We start from the raw sequence: 22964 nt of genomic DNA on the forward strand, positions 1-22964 counted from the left end.
TAAAGTACTGGTATGGTTGTTTAAAGATAACCAGACTCAGAATTAATGGTTGTTGCAGACTGTAATTTACTTTTCAGCACTCCTAAAATTCCCTTAGATTTACAGTTCATATAAGTCTTTGAAATGGGATAGGTCTAGTATTTTATTACAGAAATATATTGTTTTCATTATGTTTTATGTATGTATGCAATTGTAATTACCTCAAGGAGATATGTAACCTGTTTTTTGTCTTTTTTCCCTGATCGTATCAATTTTGCTAAGCCAGTTCCATGTACAGCATAAAACCTGACAAACTAGGTAGCATCTCAGCTGGATTATATTCAAATCACATCCCACTACACAGTGCAAAAATACATGCGCATGTTTCTTTATGTATTCTTCCCTTCTAGAACTGTGCCATGATCCAACAGTGAAATAACTTGCAAAAGTACTCTTCTTCATAGAACTCTGTCTTTTAAGCTAAGGAAGTGTGAACCATTGTGAACCAGAACTAGAAATGTGTACCAGTAGCAATTTTGATAGCAACTTTGAAGTAAAAATTTTTTGTTAGGCCTCCCTTTTATTTAGAGAAAATCATGAATAAAAGAATCTGAAACTAGAGAAAATAAGCCAGCTATTATCTGCCTGAACACTTCTTGCTTGCATTACTTATTAAGTCCATTGTCCATTATGAGTGGATAGAGAGAGCAAGACGGACAGCAGAGAACATGAGTATATACAAGCAAGAACTGTTATACTGCAGTTATGACTTAAGACAAATTAAAGCATGGACCATAAGCTGCTTCAAATGGCATTACATTCAAAGCTAAATCTTTTAAGATATGGCCATTTCTCAGCTCATATGCCTTGAGATTTTGGAGGGCTTTTTTATGTCGAAGTTTATTTGTAGTAAGACTTTCATTTTCCACAACAAGCAGTAAGCATGTGAAGACAATCACACTTGTTTTCCCAAAGACCTAAATTTTTCACCCTGAATACTTTTGAGAACTCATTTAATCTTTCACTCAAATCAAATAGAAAAACTGGGGGAGACAGTTAAAAAAAAATACTTAATTAAAATGAAAGAGAAATATGGGTTCCTTGTCTTAAATGAGATGATAGAGGTTTTTTTCATTAATTCTGTTTGGAGATCAGAGGTAAAATCTTACAGCATTAGGTTTAAAGAAACTCTGCCATTGTCTCATTTATGTCTCATTCACAAGCTCAAATGAGGAAAGAAAACTGTTGTAGTTTAACACAAGCAGCTGAGCCCCACACAGCCACTCGCTCACCCCTCACAGTTGGTAGAGGAGAAGATCAGAAAGCTAAAATGAGACATGGGTAGAGGTAAATGGACTTTAATAAGAAAAAGAAAGAACAGAAGAAGAAAAGGAAATGGGAATAAAAGAAAAGAAAAAGAAAAACTCAGCAAGGGGAAAAAAAAGCAATTGATAAACAACACAATTGTTCACCACAAGATGACCGATGCACAGACAACCCTTGAGTAATGGAAGACCCGACAGCCAACTCAACCCTGGCTTTTGTTGCTGAACATAGCGAGAAATTGAGAGTTTCTCTTTTGGAGAGTTGAGTCAGCTGCCCTACCCAGCCTGGCACAGCACTGTGTGAAATAGAAGACTCCTCGGCACTGCAAAAACACTGCTCTTCAGCAACTAAATGAACTACAGTTTTCATCACAAATCCAAAACATGGCATTATGGGAGCTACTATGAAGAAAATTACCTCAACCAAACCAAGACAAAACCTCAATCTTTGAATTTGATAAGCCCTCAAACAGACTAAGTAGGCAGAGTACTTGGTAGCTGCAGAGCTGCAGTGAGGCTTAGCTCAAATAAAGGCATGGCATGCCTTTATTTAACTGAGGAGGTTGAGCTGCATATGTCAAAGTTGTTACTGATTCTGACAAAGAGACAAGAATCAATGTGACATTTAGTCAAATTCTGGCTTGAGTATTTTTAAATAGAAGATGTTTTGGGTTGAAAACCCAAAAAGGAATATTACCATAATGATAAAAACAGCTCAGTAGATCTGAAAAGGTCATACATTTTGGCCTTAAAAAAAAAAAAAAAAAAAAAAAGTAGAGCAGAACAAGGGTAATAATAGTATGGATGGTTAGCAATTCTACATCACAGACTTACAGCTTCTACATTTAAAAGTTTTGTTCACAACCGTAAGAAAAAAATTAATGGAGATCTTGTAGAACTCACAAGTACATCACAAGTACATAATGGTAGTCTTTTGGGGTCATGAGGAAGGCAAAACCCAACAAAGCAGATCACGGTGCGCCATGAGCTTTGTCCTTACACAAGACTTGCATTTGGGTAAGGACATACAATATGTCTGAGCTGGCAATTCTTTCTGATGGCCACCAAACTCTTCCCTTGAAGACAGACAACTTTGTTATTTGTAATTTAATTAGTTCTTCCAATATATTAGTAGCCTCACTTGTCATAGCGTGCTGAGTGAAGTTTTCACTGATGAGTTGAAGACTTTTTAATAGCTAAAAACTGTGAGTTAAAGTTTTCATTTATCGTTGTTCCAAAGACCAAAGAAATATTATTTGCGTGACAAATTTTCTTGATGGTTTTGTAGGGCTGTTCTTGGGAAACTTTGTTCTTTAAAGTAATATGCACAGGTTTCTGTAGCAAAATATTTTGCATCGTATTTACCCATTTTGGAAACATTTTCTCTGCAGGAAAGTTACATTTAATAAGTTCTCTTTATTCTGAACTTGCATTTTGTGGTGTTCTTCAGTAAATGAAATCCTGTTTAAAGTCAGTAAGAGTTCTATCAGAGGAAAAACTCATAATAATCAGAGAATAAACTCATAAATTTTAAGATTTTCATATTTCTCCTAACAGTCCCCAGCTGAGACATTGGAGTGCTTATACTTGGCTGAAAAGGTAGACCTAAGCCAAGTAACAGAAGCACAACTGCTTGTGTACATTCCCCTCTGGTGGTAACTAGCACACACTGCAGAAAGCAGTAAGTTGTGCCAAACCGGGTAAGATTAACTGGAAATAATTCTTTTCTTTTTTTTTTTTTTTTTTAAAAAACCTCCTTATTTTTCAATTGTAAGGGTTGAAATATTTTGAAACTGTGAACTCATTTAAACATTCTTCAGCAGTAGTTAACTTGTCTGCTTAACTTTATATTACTGCTATTTATTTTCTATATTGCACCAGCTCTTTTGCCAAGATCAAGGTTCTTTTCCTTTGGCAATACATACTTCAGCAGTATTTCTGAGCTGCTTCTTCCCACACACAAATGGCATTAAATTACAGTACCTAAAACTGCCCAGTAGGGATTTTCAAAGAAACAAAATAAAACTTTTAAGGCAGAGAAAAGTAGCTAGATGAAAAGCTGTTGAGAAGGGAAATGAAAAATTGTTTTTCATATTTTTTTTTGTTTATGTATATTTATAAAAGATCAGTGAATGGAAAAATCCTGAAAGCTTATCAAATAACTGATGAAGGAACTGAGGATGTTACAGGCCAGTGGGGACTGTGGCTTGCACAACACCAACCTCAGTAGTGTAGCTGATAGGACAGAAAGAAGGGATGCCATCAAAAGGGACCTGGGCAAACTTGAAAAGTGGGCCCATGTAAACCTAATGAGGCTCAACAAATTTAAATGCAAGGTGCTTTGACTGGGGCAGACACAATTACAGTCTGAAAAAACAACTCATTTAGATCTAAAAGGACTGCTAAAAAGGACTTAGGAAATCTGGTGAACAAAAAGCTAGAATCGAGTGTGCAGAGTGTGCTTGCAGCCCAGAAGGACAACAGTATCCTGGGACAGAAAGAGATGTGGCCCGCAGGGACAGGGAGGACATCCTCTCCCACACTCTGCCCTAGTGAGGCTCCATCTGGAGTACTGCGTCCAGGTCTCGAGCCCTTAGTACAAGAAGGATGCAGAGCTGTTGTAGCAAGTACACAGGAGTCCAAAAGGATGATCAGAGGGGTGGAATAACTCTCATATGAAGAAGGGCTGAGGGAGTTGGGCTTGGTCAGCTTGAAGAAGAGAAGGCTTGAGGGAGACCTCACTGCAGCATTTCAGTACTTAAAGAGAATTTATAGTCAGGAAGGAGATCAACTTTTTACCTGGGCAGATAGTTACAGGGCTAGAAGAGGGGAGATTTATATTAGATGTAATTGGGAATTTTTTCACTCAGAGAGTGATGAAGCACTGGCATAGGCTGCCCAGAGAAGCTGTGAATGCCCATCCCTGGAGATGTTCGAGTCCTGGATGGATGGGTCTCTCAACAGCCTGATCTGGGGTTAGCAACCCTGTCCACAGCAGGGAGCTGGAACTTCTAGATCTTCAAGGTCTCTTCTTATCCCAGCTATTCTATGATTCAATGATCTTATGATTTTATGATTCACAACAACAAGAGAATAAAAAACCTGAGTGCTGCTCAATTCAGTAAAATTAAGAAAATTTAGCTTTCTCACAGTATTCCTTATATTCTTAGAGGTGACAAGAATTCAGTAAGGATTTTTTTCAATAATTAAGTAAGGACAACTATATGTAGCTAGGAAATAATGCCTTGAAAAAAATCTGTCAGTAATTTTTGCATCTCACAGAATGAGCAATGATCAACTGGAAGGTTTCTGTGAGTATTATTTAGATAAGAAAAGTGAAAGCATTTGCATGCTGCTAAGGTTAGGTGCATCTACAGATCTGGCAGAGGCTTGGACTGCCTCAATACCCAAGGGCATTTAAACACACTTTAATCTGCTGAAAGAGCATACTGTAACCTGAAATAGAAGAAAAAAAAAAAAAAAAAAAAAAAAAGAAAAAAAAAAGGACTTCAGCAGAGGAAAAAGCCATAGAAAATACATCAATACATTGACAAGTGAAGGCAAGGATATACATTCACAGGAAATGCCACTGCGGAAAGCCTCACAAGACAACCACACCTTCCTAATTTAAAGGGCTAAGAAAAGCAAACTTACATGTTCATTCTTTTCAAGAAGGATGAAATTTATAGGCAACTAAAACAATTATTTTAAAATTAACTTGCAGCTCTAGTACTTTACTTTCTTAACCACATGGCTGTTAATCCATATGTAAATATACAGCTTGTGCATAGGTAACACAAGGGACAGAGCCAAATCAGGGTTTTTCGAGAAATCTTTCTTTATTCTAACTGTGAATCTAACCCCAACAGCATTAATCTGACTACAGAGAGTCCCAGCCCTGATAACGTGCTGCTTTATTCTTATATGTACATTTTACTGCAGATCCTCTGGCCTGTCCCTAGACCCTGAAATTCTCTTAGACCTTTGTTCAGAGAGAGCAGAGATGCTACAGCCAGAATGATGATAATGCCTTAGTAATTTCCTACCATATCCATAGTTCTTCAGTACTGTGCCAGTCATCAAGATTTAAAACACTACAGGCATTCACTCTCTTGTTCAAATTTATTTACACATATACCATATTTCTACTAACAGTCTCTCTGTTGTGTAAAATTCCTACCATTTTTCCTTGTGGGAAGCAGCTGTATATACAATCCAGCTCTTCTATTTCCTCCTTTTAATCAAAGCTTTTTATTCTGTTTTTCATTCAAAATATCAGGTTCCAAAATAATTTTTTCTGTAACGGGCAGAAAAAAAAAGTGTATGAACACCATTTAGATGGTAGTAGATAGTGTTAGTCAGTCCCTCAACTTATACAAGCCAAACACATTTAATTGGTAGAACGAGTTGGATGTGCTGAGGTACTAAGTTGTCTGTGTCCGTTGCTTCATTCTTTATTTTAGTTTTCCAGAAAAATTAAAAGACTACTGTCTTCTGTCATTAAAAGACTACTGTCTTCTGCTCATTATTAGTTCCTCATCACATTTTCATTATCCCTTTGTTAAAATTGCTTGGCTCAAAATGCAGTCTCACACACTGAGGCAACAGAACTTATTTGCTTTTAGTACAATCCTTGAATATCTTTGGCACTGAGCCTATGCAAAGCATAACTAAGGTCTTAGCTTCCTGAAGGCATAAAAATTCAGTTTGAAATACATCCAGATTCTTTTTTTGGGAGGGAAATAGCAGGCAATATCACTGGGGAGAATCAGTTTACCTATCATCTTTCCAGACGTTTCCCTTTCCTTCTCAGAGATTTCTCCCTTAGATACAAGGTAATGGTCTGACAGGCAGCTAGTACAAAAGCTCAACAAAACTACCTCATTACATCAAGTCCCCCAAATTTACATACCTTCCTCTTCCTCTTGTTTGTAATCTTTCAGGAGTACAGATTGGAATTTGGATTTGGAGCACTGCTCTGAAACTAAAAATATTTAGCTAAACTGTCCTCATTTGTGATAAGAAGTCTAGAATAGCGCTTTAGTGACTCTCGGGATAATTTTTCTGTTTTCCTTTATTACTGTTCTTAATTTAAGAGCATGGAGTTGAACACAGTAATCAACTTTTCCAGCTTCGAGCTCTAATCCCAAAAATCCAAGGAGACACTCTAACAACAGCTTAAGAAAAAGCCAAAGGGAACAATCTTCCCAGAGTGAGGTGAAATAAGCAAAACAGTCTTAAAAGGGTTGTATTTTCTTTTAATTCCAGCTGCAAAAAAACAGTTGCAACCATGTGATCCTTCATGTAGGACCTGTGACAAATCTGCTGACAGGTGCACTTCATGTCCAGAAGGTAAGAGACTTAAGCTTCTTTGAGTAAGATTTGCAAAAGACAAAATATACTGTATGTTACATACTTCAATGGAATATTTGCAATCATGATCACTAGAAAGTCCATTAGCAGCTCAAGGCACAGTCTGGTAAATCAACAGCTGAAGAGAGACATCAGCTAGGATCTAATCACATACCCTTATAAATAAGGGTGGTTGTTGCTCCTTTTATTTCTCTTCAGTCAAAATTTGTAGACATGATGAAGGTATTACTGAAGAGGGCTTTATTCAGAGAGATGTACTAAATAAACCTGATGATTCTTTCTAACCTTAAATTTTGGTGAAGTTTTTGAATTACTACATTTCCCAGCTACTTCAAGAAAATGTTTAAAGAATGTTTTATTCATGCTTTCAGGCATCAGAAAGTCAGACTTCCATGAAGATGACAGCATTTTTGTAGCCACCAAAGGCAAATCTTTTGGATATATTTCTAATTGGTGTTTATTGCCACTTGGGTTTCTGTTTTGCTAGGAAAATTTCTTGCCCACAATACATGTGTCTCTCAATGCCCACAACAAACTTTTGCCGACGTTGGAAGTGGGAAGTGTGAAATGTGCATGGACAATTGTGAGGTCTGCTCCGATCCCTGGCACTGCCAGAAGTGTCAGGCTGACGAAGGACAGTCTTTCTTCCTCCACAATGGCAGATGCTTACAGGAATGCCCTGAGTAAGTATCCCCTGTTACATTCCTCACTGAGCTCCTTCTCTTTTTGTAATCTAAATCCTTAATTTTGGCCTTTTAAAAGAAAGGTAAATGTAACTTGGATATTAAAAAATACCACAAGGTAAAAGTCATTTTCAGATGGCCTGAGTAAATAAAATTTTCTATGGTTTAGAGAAGAAGTGAAAAATCAAAAGTGAAACTAGATATGTAATGCTATGACAGATTTTACTGCTCCCATTGTCTTCAAAAGGACCACAGTGTTTCAGGACGTTCTTCATGGAGAATGACAACAAGTGTCTAGTCCTCCTCCTAACCTGTCCTTTACTCAGAGTAGTAGAGAGTAAGGGTGTGAACAACTTATTTAGGATGCCATCTATAAGGAAGTGGAAGAACTTCTTTCCTTTGAGCATGACCGAGAACTAGAACAAGCTGCTCGAAGAGGCTGTAGAGTTTCCATCTCTGGATGTATTTAAAACTCATCTGGGCATTTCGACATTTTCCTGTACAATCTACACTAGAGAACCTGCTTTAGCAGAGGGTTGAAGTCAATGATCTCCAGAGGTCCCTTCCAATGATTTTGTGATTCTGTGAAACAAGAAAGTGAACGTTTCAGAGATCTGATATGGAAATAAAGTAGCCTGTTAGGTTTTTCTATTCTTGGCTTACAACATTTAATTTTTACTCTAATAAATGGAATTAACTTCACTATCTCAAGTATTCCTGTTTTCTGTGCTTTCTTTGTTAGTATTCATCAAAGCTACATATATATGTATAAAACCTATGCTATGTAATATGAAACTCTCACTTGAATAATCTTTCTTTTAAGAAAAATGTCCACCTTCTGCTTTTCTTATTACTAGCACAAATTCTTTGGCAGAATTTTCACACTAACTTTGTCATATAAGTATACAAGTGGCAGTGAAACAGATTCTGACTAGCATAGTTCAGAACAAATGCAAAGTATCTGCTGCATTACAGGAGGAAAAAGAAATCAAAAACTGTGAAAGGGAAGGGAAGGGAAGGGAAGGGAAGGGAAGGGAAGGGAAGGGAAGGGAATTTTTTAGAGATCTTTTTATAATTTCTGACAGAGGACACTGAAATACTGAGCTAGAAGAGCACTCTAGACTGGAACTAAAAAAGGGACTATCAGAAATAGATGCAGGATTATGAATAAAGATTAGGGAAAAAAAAAATAAAGAAGGAAGATTAGAATAGATGACAGGAAAAGCTCTTCTTAATTTTTCTCTAGCCTTGCTTCTAATACACCTCCCCTCACCTTCTGTGGAAATGTAATCTCTAGGAAATCATATCCTGCTACCAGATTTGTTTAAGTGAAATACATGTTTGCATACATGTAAATTAATAATCATCTGAAAATAGAGAGTTGCTTTTCCCTCTATTTTCTAACATTTTCATTTTGAGAGTATAGGCAGACTGGATTGCATCCCTCCTCTCCTAAAACATAGGCCTACTTTCTTGTTTTCTTCATGACTAATTGCCTCAACCTGGGCTGCCTACAGCAGCTTTCACACCATAGATGCTGGTGAAACTTGCTCCTCCTTCCTGTCTTACTGTCACCGCACACAGCTGCTTAAACATTATGGGTTTATTGTTCGTTTAATCCAGCCTTTCCTTATTATTCCTAGCTTTGACACTTGTGGGCTTCTTCCTTCTTCCATCTGGGATCAGTGAGGTGATGTGTCTCATTCTTTCTCTGCCATCACCACTGAGAGTTGGTCATGGGAGTATAGAGTCTTTCTTTTCCTAGATACTATAGACCCTCCTATTTTATGGAAGTGGCAAACCAAGAAAGTGGTGGGAAAGGAAGTCCAATATGCCTTAGTGTAGGTGTAAAAATAAGAGAAAGCCAAATTCCCTTCTTGGTACTAGCCATGTACATTTTCTGCTTGCAGACAAAGAAGGTGTAAATTGAGTGGAGGACAAGTAACTAAATGTGTGAGAAACCCTTTAGATCCAATGAAATAAGTGCACTGGCAAAGTCAATAGACTCACATATGCTCGTAATTCTTAATGGACTGGACTGTGGTAAATATATGCTGACCAACAGTTTGCTTTGTGTTTTATTTTTACTCAATAGGGGATACTTCAACGATTCTGGGATTTGCAAGGAATGCAGTGGTTCCTGTAAGACATGTGAGGGAAGTGCTACCAAATGCCAGTCATGCAAAAGTCCTTTGCTTCTGGAGCAATGGGAATGTAAACCTACCTGTTCACAGAAACATTTTGCCTTTGATGGAATCTGTAAACATTGCCCTCCTATGTGTCTGGAGTGCATTCACAGTGAAACGTGCAAAGGTATTACAAAGAACTGCTTGTGACTTGGCTACAGTCTGTCTAGATCAGTCTAGGAGCAGACTGATAGAATAACAGACCTGAAAAGAAATTCTGCAAACCAAACCAAACCAAACCAAGGAAAAACTCCTCTAAGACAGAGGCTAAGAAAATGGTGCTTTATGAGGAGATTCAGTCTAAACTGGGCACCTGTAAAGTGATTTCATCTTGCTTAGTGTGTTCCTGTTGTTCTTGAGATATCTATATTGGTTTGATGCCAGCTTATTGTATTCATGTCTAAATACCTAAATACGCATGCACACCACTGTGAAATACAGAATGCTTCTTTCCTAGTTTGATTAAACTTTACGTCTCTTTGCAATACTACTCACGGCAGAGAATAAAACCTTTGTAATGAAACATTATCTAGTAATGCATGCTTAGGAAAAACTTCAATGTGCTCATGAGTCTGAATGCACACCAGAATATTCAGGATAGTTAATATTTAGCAAATTATACACAAACATGGAGGAAAAAGAAAATCAAACAACACTATTAAACCAAGTACTCATAAGAAAGTTAACAGATGAATCCAAGCTCTAGCCAAACATTCTGACCAAATATTCCAACCAGATTCATATAATAACAAATCAAACAGAAGTTCAGAAATAAGCAACTATGTCCACCAGTATACAGTGGCAGAATTGTTTGGTTATTATCAATAACAAAATGAATAGCTGATTTCACTTCTCAGACCCTTGAGAAGAAACAGAAATGCTCAGTGAGAGCTAGGCTGTGATGGGCAAGTTGGAGGGGAAAAGTTAGAAGAGAACATACGTTCCAACCCATCTGCTTGTCTCCTGTTATGACATGCACTGCTCCCTCACATACTGAAGTCAGCATAAGCACTTTTGCTTACTCTGTTTGTTGTTCTCTGTAGAGTGTGTGGATGGGTTCTTCCTGCATGAAGGGAAATGTATAGAGGACTGCCCTACCCAATTCTATGCTGAAGACAATCACTGCTTTCCCTGCCATGGAGACTGCAAGAACTGCAACGGACCAGACTCAGACGACTGTACTGAGTGTGCAGTCAGCTACTTTGTCCTGTACGATGGCATGTGTTCTGAAGAGTGCCCTGAAGGGACTTACTATGAAGATGAGACAGAAGACTGTCAAGGTTGGTAGCTGCTGTTTTCTCCAGAACGGCAGTAAGATAGAAGTAGACTAGCAAAACACTATTCTAAAAAGACCTGCCCTTCCTGACTATGTCCATCTATGTTTTGGAAATGGAGGGGATAACAAAGGCAGAAGAAATATCAAGCACAGTTTACAAAAATTGGAGAAAGTCCAAGAGAGGAAGGCAACAAAACTGGAATGTTTATTGAACTACTCTGGTAAAACACTGAGCATTGCTGGAGACAGTATGTTGAAAATCACTTCTCAGTCATTGAAAAAGGAAACCTAAGGAATTGGCTGCATGACCTCAAAAATAGTGAATGGTTTGACTACACAGAACCAGAGATTTTTCTCTGTTTCTCTCAGCCTTTCACTCTGAGATGGAAACTGCTCCTTGCAAAATTTGTATTGAAATAATCGTATGAAACGTAGCATGGTGACATTCCTACTGTTTCTCCATTTCAGCATGCAATAGGACATGCAAGACTTGTTCTTCATCCACTGCCTGCCTTACGTGCAGAAACGGCCTGATCCTGAATCGTAACGGACACTGCGTGCTATCTGGACACTGCTCTCGCACCGAGTACTATGATGACAAAACTGAGACCTGCAAAACTTGTCATAAGAAATGTTTTCACTGCTCAGGACCAACTGAACACCAGTGTATTAGTTGTGCAAATAACCGCTATCTTTTCAGTAAGTGCTTTCCTCCTGTTTATTCCACACTGACAGCATGGAATAAACCGGCTTATGTGACATTCATAAAACATTTAGGACTGCTTTAGACTATCTAAATATTGCAATGTAGATCTGGGAAGTAGAAGACTTGCTCAGTGATAACTACTTTCTGTAGAGCTACCTGGAAACAAAATCATCATTTGGGGTTGGCCACTCACAGACTTCTAAGTAGCAACAAATCCCATAGCTAAACAAAATGGTTTGTTTTTTTTTTAATTCAATTCCTATTTACTGTCACTGTTGCTTTCTATAAAGACCTTAAGAAGAGGAGAGGGACAATCTTTTTTTTTTTTTTTTTTTGTAAACGCAAAGAAATCACAATTTTCAGGCTGACTTTTTAATTCCAGCAGAAATCTGATGAGCCATAAATACTTAAGTAGAAATGTTAAAAATCGTTCCTGGATCACAATGCCAGTCTCAAGTGAATGGCTGAGATGTAAAACTACTTTACTTTTGAGACTTGGTGTAAAAGTCTATTGTCTCAGGAACAAATTGATAAAGAGTATAAAATATTAAATCTTAAACTTCAATTCTTTGTAACTTTTTCAAGACAAAATTTAGAAAATCAGTTGGAGAGAAACTGATTAAAATGATCTTTCATGCCAGAAACACATAAAGAAAGCCCAAGGTGAAACTGACCCCAAGATGTTTATGTTTAATATGATGCAGATTTTGCATTCTTAAATTTTGGATGCTTTGCATTAGATCTGTGTTTCATATCATCGCATTAAATTGTTTTGCACAATTACCATTGGTGAAAAAAAAAGGAAGTATCTTTATTTTCCCAATTTTAATCATCAAAATGTGAAAAACAAGTGAGATAATAAGTATTAAGCTACTAGCTAGATGGTCACTGCTCTCTTATCTTGACAAGCTTGCAGTTATTTGAATCACTTAGTTTCTTGTTTCTGATTCCTGTCCTGCTAACGACCCCCTGATATTTCAATCAATGTGATGTACCTGATACATTTGGTAGTATTGGAGACATTTATTCTCGTAACACAAAGCATCAGCTATGTACAGGGGTAAAGATCAGCAAATAAAAGTCACTAAATTTCAGATTCATGATTTACACAGAATGCAATGAGATCGACACTTTTAAGAGTGAAAACTACAGGAAATGTTTATGCCTATAGAGAACTTCTTCATTATTATTTCTTCTTTCTTGTATTTTAAATGAAATCACTGCTGTTCATTATCATGTACTATGCATTTATGTTCTCTAAAGATAAAAAAATTATCTACTCTGAAAATCATGCTATTGTACACGAAGTACAGAAAAGAGGACGACTTAACTGAAAAGGCTTAGAAGAAATTACTATCCCAAGTTAATATCCCAACATTCCCTTTTCTTGTTCTGGTACAAGCGTTAATAGCATCTCCTGTTAGAGTCTAATTTAGGAGCATTTTGCGAGCTATTTTATAGCAGCAAATACTATGACATGCTATTCCTCATTGTTCTCTGTGCAGATACAACCTGTGTTGAAGCATGCCCAGCTGGGTACTACGCTGACAGTGATGAAGGACGGTGTTCCCCATGCCACATCACCTGTGCCACCTGCAATGGAAAACACAGCTCGCAGTGCCTTTCCTGTAAACCAGGCTTGTATCGGCAAGGAAAAGGATGCGTAAGCCAGTGTCCAACAGGGTAAGGTCCAAGGTCTTTAGCAAAGAGAGAGCTACAGCAGAGAACATTTTGAGATGTTAGGTTGTTTCTCTCCTATTTATTTTAGAGTCAGGCAGAATTATATTTCATTTCTTGCAAAAATGTCTTATGCTGTTCCAATACAGAGGCAGAGGAAAACCTCACCTTATTGTATAAAAACTAGAATGTTTGCTCCCGAACTGGGACTATCTGACATTATGTGGTCATTCTCACTCTCTGAGGATGCTCTTAGGTTATATTTGTATAGAAAAGAGTGAAGCAGAATAAGTATTGTAAGTTATCAGCTTCAGCACAGGAAGCAAGCACTCTTGCAGGCTCTGCCTAGCTTGAAATTTAGATGAGATGATTTTTGTTTTGCATTAAGCAAATATTTATAACCAATCATAATAAAACTAACCACTAAAAGATGTTTTAACTGAGTAGCCAAACTCCTGGACAGCAACTTCATTAATATGAGTACATTCAATTTCAAAATGTGAATTCGATTAGTTCTTGTGACAAAAATTTAAATCTGGAAATTGGACTTACTATTTGTGGCTCAGGTCCATTTGATTTTGCAGTAATGCAGTCATGCTGGCATTCAAATTCAGTTATCATTCTATTAAACTGGAAGTCTGTAATGGCCATGTCTCAATACAGCCACAAAGCAGCTCTTCCCCTTCTTCCTCTGACTGTACAACTTAGGTGAACCAATTGTCCCTCTGTTGGAACCCTTTGACTAAACCTGCTTATGGATTGAAAGAAATCATGAATTTCATGAATTTCTTGAATTTCTTGAATTTGCTGAATTTCCATCTGACAACGGGTTATCAGGGTAGTGAGAAACTCTTATTGCTTAATCAATATCTCACTAGACATCTCTGGCAAAATCAAAATGGAACTTATGTTTTCTGCCCATTTACATACTTATTTTGTACCTGAACTCATCTACAATTTTAGAAAGCCTTTCATTGTATACTTTCAATTTTACAAAGACTTGTTTCGTAGCTAAATTCCAGTGGCCAAGAATATTTGTTCTGTTTCCACTGGGACTGCAAATATTTACTGTGATCGCATAATTATCACTGTTATACATTCATGTAATCAGAGAAACTGCTCATGATGAAAGGTGTTCTGGTTTTCCTGCCATTGTTAGACATGTTGCACAGCCACAACTATCAAATCTGTTTCAGCTATTTTGCACAAAACTCCACTGGGTCATGCGAGCGCTGCCACAAGGGCTGTAAGGAGTGCATGGGGCCTCAACCAACAGACTGCCTTTTCTGTGATACATATTTCTACCTGCTGCACTCCAAGAACCAATGTGTTAGCTCTTGTCCTGAATATTACTATGAAAACAAGGATGACAATGTCTGTGAAAGATGCCACCCTTTCTGCCGAACTTGTGAAGGTAAAAGCATACACTCTGCTTTGGCAGCATAAAAGACATTATCAAAACACCTGCCAAGATTACCCAGCCACTTCTGTCTCCTTTCTTTACCTCTCTCTGCTCCAAGATCTGTAAGCACACAACAAAACGGTGTGCTGTGCATAACCCTGCCAGCCATCAATGATCTCTGGCCACAGCAGGCAGCCAAGGCCTCTCCAGCAGCTGCCAGCTTCTCCTGCACCCCAAGGTTTCTCACTCTTCTGGCTGCTTCATGTTGCCACCTTGCCTTTAAAGTACCAATCAACCAAGATCAAAGCAAGAATATGAATTCCCAGCAGGCTCCCCATGAGGCCGCCTGCAGGCACTAACCACAAACCAGCCATAGAGGGGAGCACAAAGAGTGAGTTCCCAGAGAAAAGAAATAAACTGACGATGGTAATTAAGTTTTCAGTCAGCCAGACCTCACACAAAGATGCTCATCCACTTCAAAATAAAAGGGCTCTACTGCCTTCACAGCTACACTCTGCTTCTTGCACAAACACTGAATAATATCTCCGTCTCTGAGCTAACTTACTATGTATTACTCTGTGAAAGCCAAGGGTTTCAAATCTAACCTCAGATCTTTGTGGTCAGTAAAGGAAAGAGTAGAAAATCAACTGCTAACAGCACTTAAGACCATAAAGCATATCTTCAGTGTGGGGGAAAAAACACCAGCGTGATGTCTGCTGTTTTTAATGCAGTTAAGTTTTTTACCACATTTATTTTGAGATATGTTTTCTTCTATGACACCCTCACATATTCAGTTTCTTCACTTTCCTTTATAATACTGTGTGCAATTTGGAATGGGGCAACATTAGTCCACTTGGAATGAATGTCATCAGATGATAGCTGGCAGCTTCTGCTCCACAGCTCAGACTACACCAAGCAGTGTACAGCAGTTGTGTTGGATGGTGGATATGTTGGATAGCACAGATGACTAATTGCAACATAACAATATTTAAAATTGTGGAAATGCTTCCAAGAGTAAAGCAACCTTCAAGAACTATTAAAATGTGACTGCATGGCAGCATTATATTATAATGTATATATATCAATATTACAACAAATATTTTACTTTGGATTTGGGATAAAGATGTTGTCATTTAACTTATAGACCATTTCTAATCATGAATTTTGTTTTATTCATGATAAAATCACTACAGAAGACATTTTCTGCTGTAGTTACTACTAAGATAAAATACAAGCTCATCCTCTTAAATAACAAATCTGTAGCTGCTTTGAAATGCATCTGCACTGCTTATGCACAGGAAAAGTCTCTTCTTTCTCAAGACCAGAAAAGACAGAGTCAACTAACTGAGCCATAGAAAGTTGCTAACTTCACTTGTTTAACTTCTGCTAACATTTAATTAGTACATTTTTTTCCTTTTAGATGATGGAAGAAAACACCTAGTTGCAGGGAAACTGACAGATACATCGTAACATGGGGGAGAAACCACTCACTTTAATGCTCCACAGAAACACTGTGGGCAGCATCTGCCTTTAAAAAGACTCACAAAACACGCACCATTCTAAATGATCCTCCTGAATGCAACCCTGTACAATGGGTTCCCTAATCACATTGTCATGAATATTTTCATGAATTAAGAAATACAGTTTTGGGGCACACAAAACCTCAAGCATCATGTAGAAGCTGCTCAGCACCATTTTAATACCAGTTTCTTCAAGCTGGAGCTGCCACTTAAGATGCTTGAAATTAACAATATCCCTTTTCATTGGTAGTAGTGATCAGTATGATGTTAGATGAGAATTTTTACAGTTTTAACATTGTTGTTTTGTTGTTGTTTTAATATTGTTGCTTTATTTGCCTCTTTAGGAAAGGAAGGATTCAGCTGCACATCTTGTGTATGGAGCTACAGTTTGTTACACGGAATGTGCAGCTCAGACTGCTTTGTAGGTTACTACAAAGTCCAGGAGGCACCAGAACAAGAGGTAATATTCATAGGCATTTGGTCCGGTGATTAGTATGCTGAATTTTAACTTCTGAACACAACACAAACACAGAATGTTCTTCTTTGAGTTTTCAAGGCTTTAAAAACGTATACTTTTTTCTTCTTTTGACAAAGGAAGCATTGTTTCTCTTTTTGGGGTTTTCTACTATAGAATATTTCTCTAAGAGTAAATATAAAGACACTACTCTGTCAAAGATGATACCAAACTCATGTGAACAAAATCAATTATATTAGTAAAAGAGTATTTATTTTATCCTAGTTTAACTGGATTTCCATAGGGATTTCTGCATCTGAGAAATCACATCACATTCCTGACAGGCAGTTCTGCTAGCAGAAGTCTAGTGAAAAGAGAAGCTGAAGTTAAAGCTGTATATTTAGTAGAATAGGATCACAATCAGGTTTGGGTCTGTGCAGCTAGCCTGCTTCCAGGTTTCTACACCAACTGCCTTTCAAAGATGTTTGTTCAAGAATATAGCAACAAAGTAAGACAACTGGCTGGACATCACAGAATCTCACAATCACAGAACTGCAAAAGTTGGAAAGGAAATCGAGTCCAACTTCCCCATCAAAGCAGGTACGGTTGGTCACACAGGTAGGCATCCAGGCAGGTCTCCATGGAATGAGACTCCATAACTTCTCTGGACAACCTGTTCCAGTGCTCCGTCACTCTTACTGTAAAGAAGTTCTTCAACATGTTAATATGAAATTTCCTATGTTCAAGTTCATTACTCCTTGTTCTATTTCTATGCACCACCAAGAGCCTGGCCTCATCCATTTGCTCCCACCTCCATTTAGATATTTATAAACATTTATCAGATCCACTCTCAGTCTTCTTTTTTCCCAGGCTGAACAGACACAGATTCCTCAGTACTTCTTCACACTGGAGATGCTCCAGGGCCTTTACCACCTTCATGGCCTTCTGCTGGATTTCTGCAAGGAAATCCCTGTCTTCTTTGAACTAGGGAGTCCAGAACAGGACACAGAATTCTAAATGTGTCCTCACCAGGGCAGAGTAGAGGGGGCAGGTCACCTTCCCTGACTGGCTGGCCATACTCTTTTTAATGCAGCTCAGGTCACAAGGGCACACTGCTGGCTCATGGTCAACCTATTGTCCACCAGAACACCCAGGTCCTTCTCTACAGAGCTTCTCTCCAGCAGCTCATCCCCTAACCTACACTGCTGCACATGGTTATTCCTCCTAATGCTTGCTCTTGTTAGACCACATCAGGTTCCTCCCTGCCTAACTCTCCAGTCTGTCCAGGTCTTGTTGACTGACAGCACAGACTTCTGATGTATCAGCCACTCCTCCCAGCATCAGCAAACTTGCTGAGGGTGGACTCTATCCATTAATCCAGATCATTAATGTAGATGTTGAACAAGACTGGACCTATCACCAATCCCTGGGGAACATCTCTATTTACAGGCCTCTAACTGGCCTCTGTGCTACTGATGACAACCCTCTGAGCTCTATCAGTCAGCCAGTCCACCCCACCATCTACTCATCTATCCCACACTTTCTAAGTTTCATTACAATGATGCTGTGGGAGACGATGTCAGATGCATCGCTGAAGTCAAGGCAGACAGCATCCATTGTTCTCCTCCTATCTACCCAGGTAGTGATTACAGCATAGAAGGATGGTCAAGCATGCTTTACCCTTGGTGAATCCGTGTTGACTACTCCTGATGACCTTCTTCTCTTCTAACTGCCTGGAGAGGGTATCCAGAACAAGTTGTTCCATCACCTTTCCAGGGACAGAGTTGAGGCTGACTGGCCTGTAGTTCTTGCCCTTTCTGAAGACTGGAGTGACTGAGATTGGCTATCCTCCAGTCTTCACACACCTCTCCCATTTGCCAAGACTCTTCGAACGTGATAGGAAGAGATTCAGCCAACACCTCTGCCAGCACTCTCAGCACATGCGGATGCATCTCATGAGGGCCCCTGTATTTGTGTTGATTTTAGCTAGACACTTTCTGACCAGATCTTCCTCAACCAACAGCAAGTATTAGTTTCTCTCTTACCTCCAGGGTCTAGAATTCCTGAGAGCCAGTCTTAGCATTAAAGATCAAGCAAAGAAAGCATTCAGAATCTTTGCTTTCTCCACATCCTCTGTTACCAGGGCACTCACCTCATTTATTAAGAGACCCACATTTTCTCTAATCTTCATTTTACTGCTGACATAATTTAAAAACAAAACAAACAAAAAAAACCTTTCTTGTTTTCCTTTACCTCCTTTGCGAGGCTTAATTCAAAGAGAGTCTTAGCATTCCTTGTTGTATCCCTACAGGCCCTGAAAACATTCCTATACTCTTCCCAGGTGGACAGGCCCCTTTTTCACATTTCATGGACCTTTTTTCCCTTTAGTTTATCTATGAGTTCCTTGCTCATCCATGCAGGCCTCCTGTTGAATTTCCCCAATTTTTTTCCCTTAGGGATGCACTGATCTTGAGATTGGAAGAAGTGATGTTTAAGTGTCAACCAACTCTCAAGGAGCTCACTACCTTCTAAAAGTTAGTCCATGGAGGACCAGAGGAGAACACTGCTTGTGCTTCCGGTCCCTTTAATGCCTTTCCAAGGGATGCAAAATCCTTTTAATGTTCTGTAATTTCCTTGTTACAACATCCTATGAACTGACATGCATGACAGCAAGTGGGTAATAGTCTTCTTGTTTTATCAGAAGTGGTAAAGTCTTCTTAACATCTCTGACACATGCCCCAGAAGACAGCAAATGTCTCTGGAGAGGTTATCTGGGTGGCAAATGGGGGCCTCAGTGCCCCCCAGCAAGGAGTCCCCAGCTACTAAGACTCTTTGCCTCTTTTTGGTGGCCCTAGTTCTAAGGAGATTCCTCGGTTGGACCCTCTCCACATGCTTGCTGCTTCCTGGGCTGCCTGGCATTCAAACACTTTTGTTTCCAACCTAAGTCTTGTGCCTGTTGCTCAGGGGGGAACTGTCAGGTTAAGAGGAAGGTACCTCCTTCCGCTCCATGCAGAAATGAAGGTCCATACCCCTTGTATTGGGTGCTATCTTGTTCTTTAGCCTCCAGGTGGGAAGCTGGTTTAGCTGCTTCTCCAGGCAGGGACTTACAAGAAGACTGCAGGCCATCATGTGTCAGTTCAGACCTCCTCATAAGTCCCCCTCTCTGATTCCCAGGTGCCTCAGCCTGCTGATTTCTTCTCCAGCCTGGGCATCTGCTCAGGAAATTCACCGAGCAGGGCACACCTATATCAATTATATCCATCCCCCTCCTCCTCCTCCCTCAGGCCAAAGAGTAAATTCCAGATTCTGTAACTCCCCACAGCCGAAGGTCCCTGAGGGATCTGTCTGAGAGCACTCCCCAGCCCATGCAGCTGCAAGCCCCATATCTGCCTTTCTGCCTCAGCCTGTCTGCCACGCCGGGTGAACACCATGTTGGTGTTAATAGAGCTCTCTTCTTGCGGTCCTGAATGAAAGGAGCAACATGCCCTGCTTGCCTGTCCTGAGCAAACTGCCACACCACGCTCTGTTCACCCATCCTGTTCTCTGTGCTCCCTAGCTGCCACCTTTGTACCTTGATGTGTGGCCCCACTGCTCTTGGCACCACCCCAACACATCAGAGATCTGCCTCTAAGTGCAGGGCAATGGCACCCAGCAGAAATGAGCTGTCCCTTGCCCATCGAGGCAGTTCTCTGCTTTGGTGCAGAATGTGTGCCCCAGAGCTGAGTGCCTCACAAAAAAGAAAAAAAAAATGGCATTGCATAACCTGAAGTCTCTGGCTTGAAATTTCCCATATGAGTGCTGCTCCATATCTGTGAACCCGAAAAAAAGCCTAGGAGCTGAGGACCACAGAGGTGCACAGTTCTTTTTAAGAGCTCCAGATCTGCTGCTGTCTCCCCATATTTTGTCCAACCTCTTAGATTCAGGACAAGCAGCCCTGCAGGTCTGAGATTAAGAGTGGTGAAAGACTTCTGGCATTTCAGATTGTTACAGTGGGTTTGTTGATCTTGGTCCTGTGGCAGAAAAAATAGCTCATATTTCCCATTAGGCCAGGAAATACAAACATTGGAAGCTCTGAATTGCCTCACAACATACAGCAAAGTAGCTATGACAGTGATGAGCACCAGTAGTATTATTTGGAATTTGAGAAGTTTTTGAATCTGTCCTCTTAGCACCGGTGTTCTTCAATATCGTTATTGATGGTCTAGACAGTGAGATTGAGTACACTTTCAGCAAGTTTGCAAGTGACAGAGCTCAGTGGTGCAGCTGATATGGCAGTAGGAAGGGATATCATCAAAAGGGATCTGGACAAACTTGAAAAGTGGGCAAATCGACAAGGCCAAGTGCAAGGTGCTGCATTTGGGCTGGTGTAATCCCAGGTGTGTGTACAGATTGGAAGCATTTGAGAGCCATCCAGAAAAGGATTTGAGTAATCTAGTATAATCTGGTCAATGAAAAACTGGAGATTTTCTTCCAGCCCAGGAGGACAACAGTACCTTAGGCTGCATCAACAAAGGGGCAGCCAGCAGGGACAGGGAGGTGATTGTCCCTCTCTGTTCTGCCACTGTGAGTAATATGTCCAGGTCTGGTGCCCTCAGTACACGAAAAAATGAGGAGCTGTTGGAGAAAGTCCAGCCAGGAAGATCATCAGAGAGCTGGAGCACCTCTCCTATGAAATAAGGCTGAAGGAGCTAGGCTTGTTCAGTAGGCTCTGAGGAAATCTTGCTGGACACTTTCAGTATTTGAGGGAAGCTTATATTAAAGAAGTAGACCATCATTTCACATAGTCTAATAGTGACAGGACTAAAAGATGGAAGATTTAGATTAGACATTATGAGGAAATCTTTTATGCAGATGGTAGAGACGCTCTAGCACAAGCTGCCCAGAGAAGATGTGGATGCCCCATCCATGGAGATGTTCAACGCAAATATGGATGGAGACCTGGGCAGCCTTATCCAGTGGGTGGCAGACCTGCCCATGGCAGGGAGTTGGAACAAAGTAAACTTCAACCTCCCTTCCAACCCAAGCCATTGACATGACACTGTGTTTCTGCGAAATAGAACCAATGAGAACTAAAAAAAAATTTAGATTGCTGCAAAATTTCCAGCCGGCTTTACTCTTTATTTCTGTCCCTTTCCTAATCTGAAAGGGAATGAATTCTCTAGTTTTTTTCCTTTCTGTTGATTATTTTTTATTTTTATTTTTCTTCTCTCAACGTATTTTGACTTGCTTCTCCCATCTCAGTACTTCCAATTATTTTCTTGAATACACTTTTTGAAGGCTGCTTTGACATCATTAGTGCCAAAGAGCCAAATCTATTACAACAGGACTAGCAAAAGAAGAACTCTTTTTGGACAAAAAGCATATATTTGGAGTGAGTTCTAGCCAGCTGTCTTGCTAAGTCAGATCTCTAAGCTCACACAAGTCTTCATCCGTCTTCCTACAAGTAGATCAGTGCAAACCTAACAAGTATTAACAAAATTTCAGTTTTCCTATTCCTTCCAGTATTTTGAAATCGATACCTTTGGCATCCAGATGTGACTACTCAGTGAATCTAGGGCAGCACTGTCACATCTAGGGCCAAGGAAGATGAAAAGAAAGGTGCATTGTTTGTTCTGTGTCTGTAGGGGGATGAGACAAAGTGTGAGAGATGTGACAGCACATGCACAGAGTGCAAGGGGCCTGGACCTTTCAACTGTACCATCTGCCCAGCTGGCATGCAGCTCTATCTGGAAGAAGGCCGCTGCCTACCCTGCTGCAGTGACACTGACCCAGCTGACATCCCAGAGTGCTGTGACTGCAATGAAACACAAGGTATGACCATCCTGAGGGGCAGCAATGCTGCTGGTGGGTGTTATGTCTGACTAAGCTGACTTTAATGGTGAAAAGTAGAAAACAGCAAAAATGTACTGCTGAGCTACAAATATGTGGTGTATTTTTACTGCTCCACCACTAGAATAGGAAGGACTTTACCCAAATAACAACAATTGCAATTAGTGCAGGAGTTGCCACCCTTTCTCATTCCCATCTATTGTGCCAAGTTGCCAAGCTTTTCATAAAACACTTGACTGGGAAGTGCTTCCTTCAATAAATAGCAACTTGAAACACATAATTTTAAGCTCCTAAGTCAAAATCATACTGTCAACTTCAGAACAGCTGTGGTGTTTTATACAACTGATGATCTGTAGGGTAGAAAAATGTTTTTATAGAGCAAACTGATACAATTACGAAAAACAGGCTCAGGGCACACAACCTGTCTTCAAGTCCTTCTAGGTGCTTGATAGTGAAAAGTATATCTTGGGAAGGGGAGAGATCGTCCATTTCTTTCGTACTCTCAGATAGAAAGACTGTATTTGTCTACTTATTAGCTTCTCAGCTTCTTTCAG

At 39.6% G+C, this 22964-nt stretch overlaps 1 protein-coding gene across 3 annotated transcripts in view; it reads left to right on the plus strand.

Moving 5' to 3' along the window:
* The window catches only part of PCSK5 (proprotein convertase subtilisin/kexin type 5), a 265188-nt gene that overhangs the window by 240608 nt on the left and 1616 nt on the right, over window positions 1-22964 (plus strand). For all 3 annotated transcript variants that reach the window (XM_042826951.1, XM_042826953.1, XM_042826952.1), the window contains exons 28-36: window positions 6573-6656; window positions 7165-7360; window positions 9456-9673; window positions 10590-10826; window positions 11291-11521; window positions 13034-13211; window positions 14402-14619; window positions 16472-16587; window positions 22206-22392. In XM_042826951.1, coding sequence (XP_042682885.1) covers window positions 6573-6656; window positions 7165-7360; window positions 9456-9673; window positions 10590-10826; window positions 11291-11521; window positions 13034-13211; window positions 14402-14619; window positions 16472-16587; window positions 22206-22392 — 1665 coding nt within the window. The remainder of the gene's footprint in view (window positions 1-6572; window positions 6657-7164; window positions 7361-9455; window positions 9674-10589; window positions 10827-11290; window positions 11522-13033; window positions 13212-14401; window positions 14620-16471; window positions 16588-22205; window positions 22393-22964) is intronic.

This window comes from Centrocercus urophasianus, unplaced genomic scaffold, assembly GCF_019232065.1.
Source record: "Centrocercus urophasianus isolate 14NV4802_14NV808 unplaced genomic scaffold, USGS_Curo_1.0 seq_27, whole genome shotgun sequence".
NCBI lineage: Eukaryota > Metazoa > Chordata > Aves > Galliformes > Phasianidae > Centrocercus > Centrocercus urophasianus.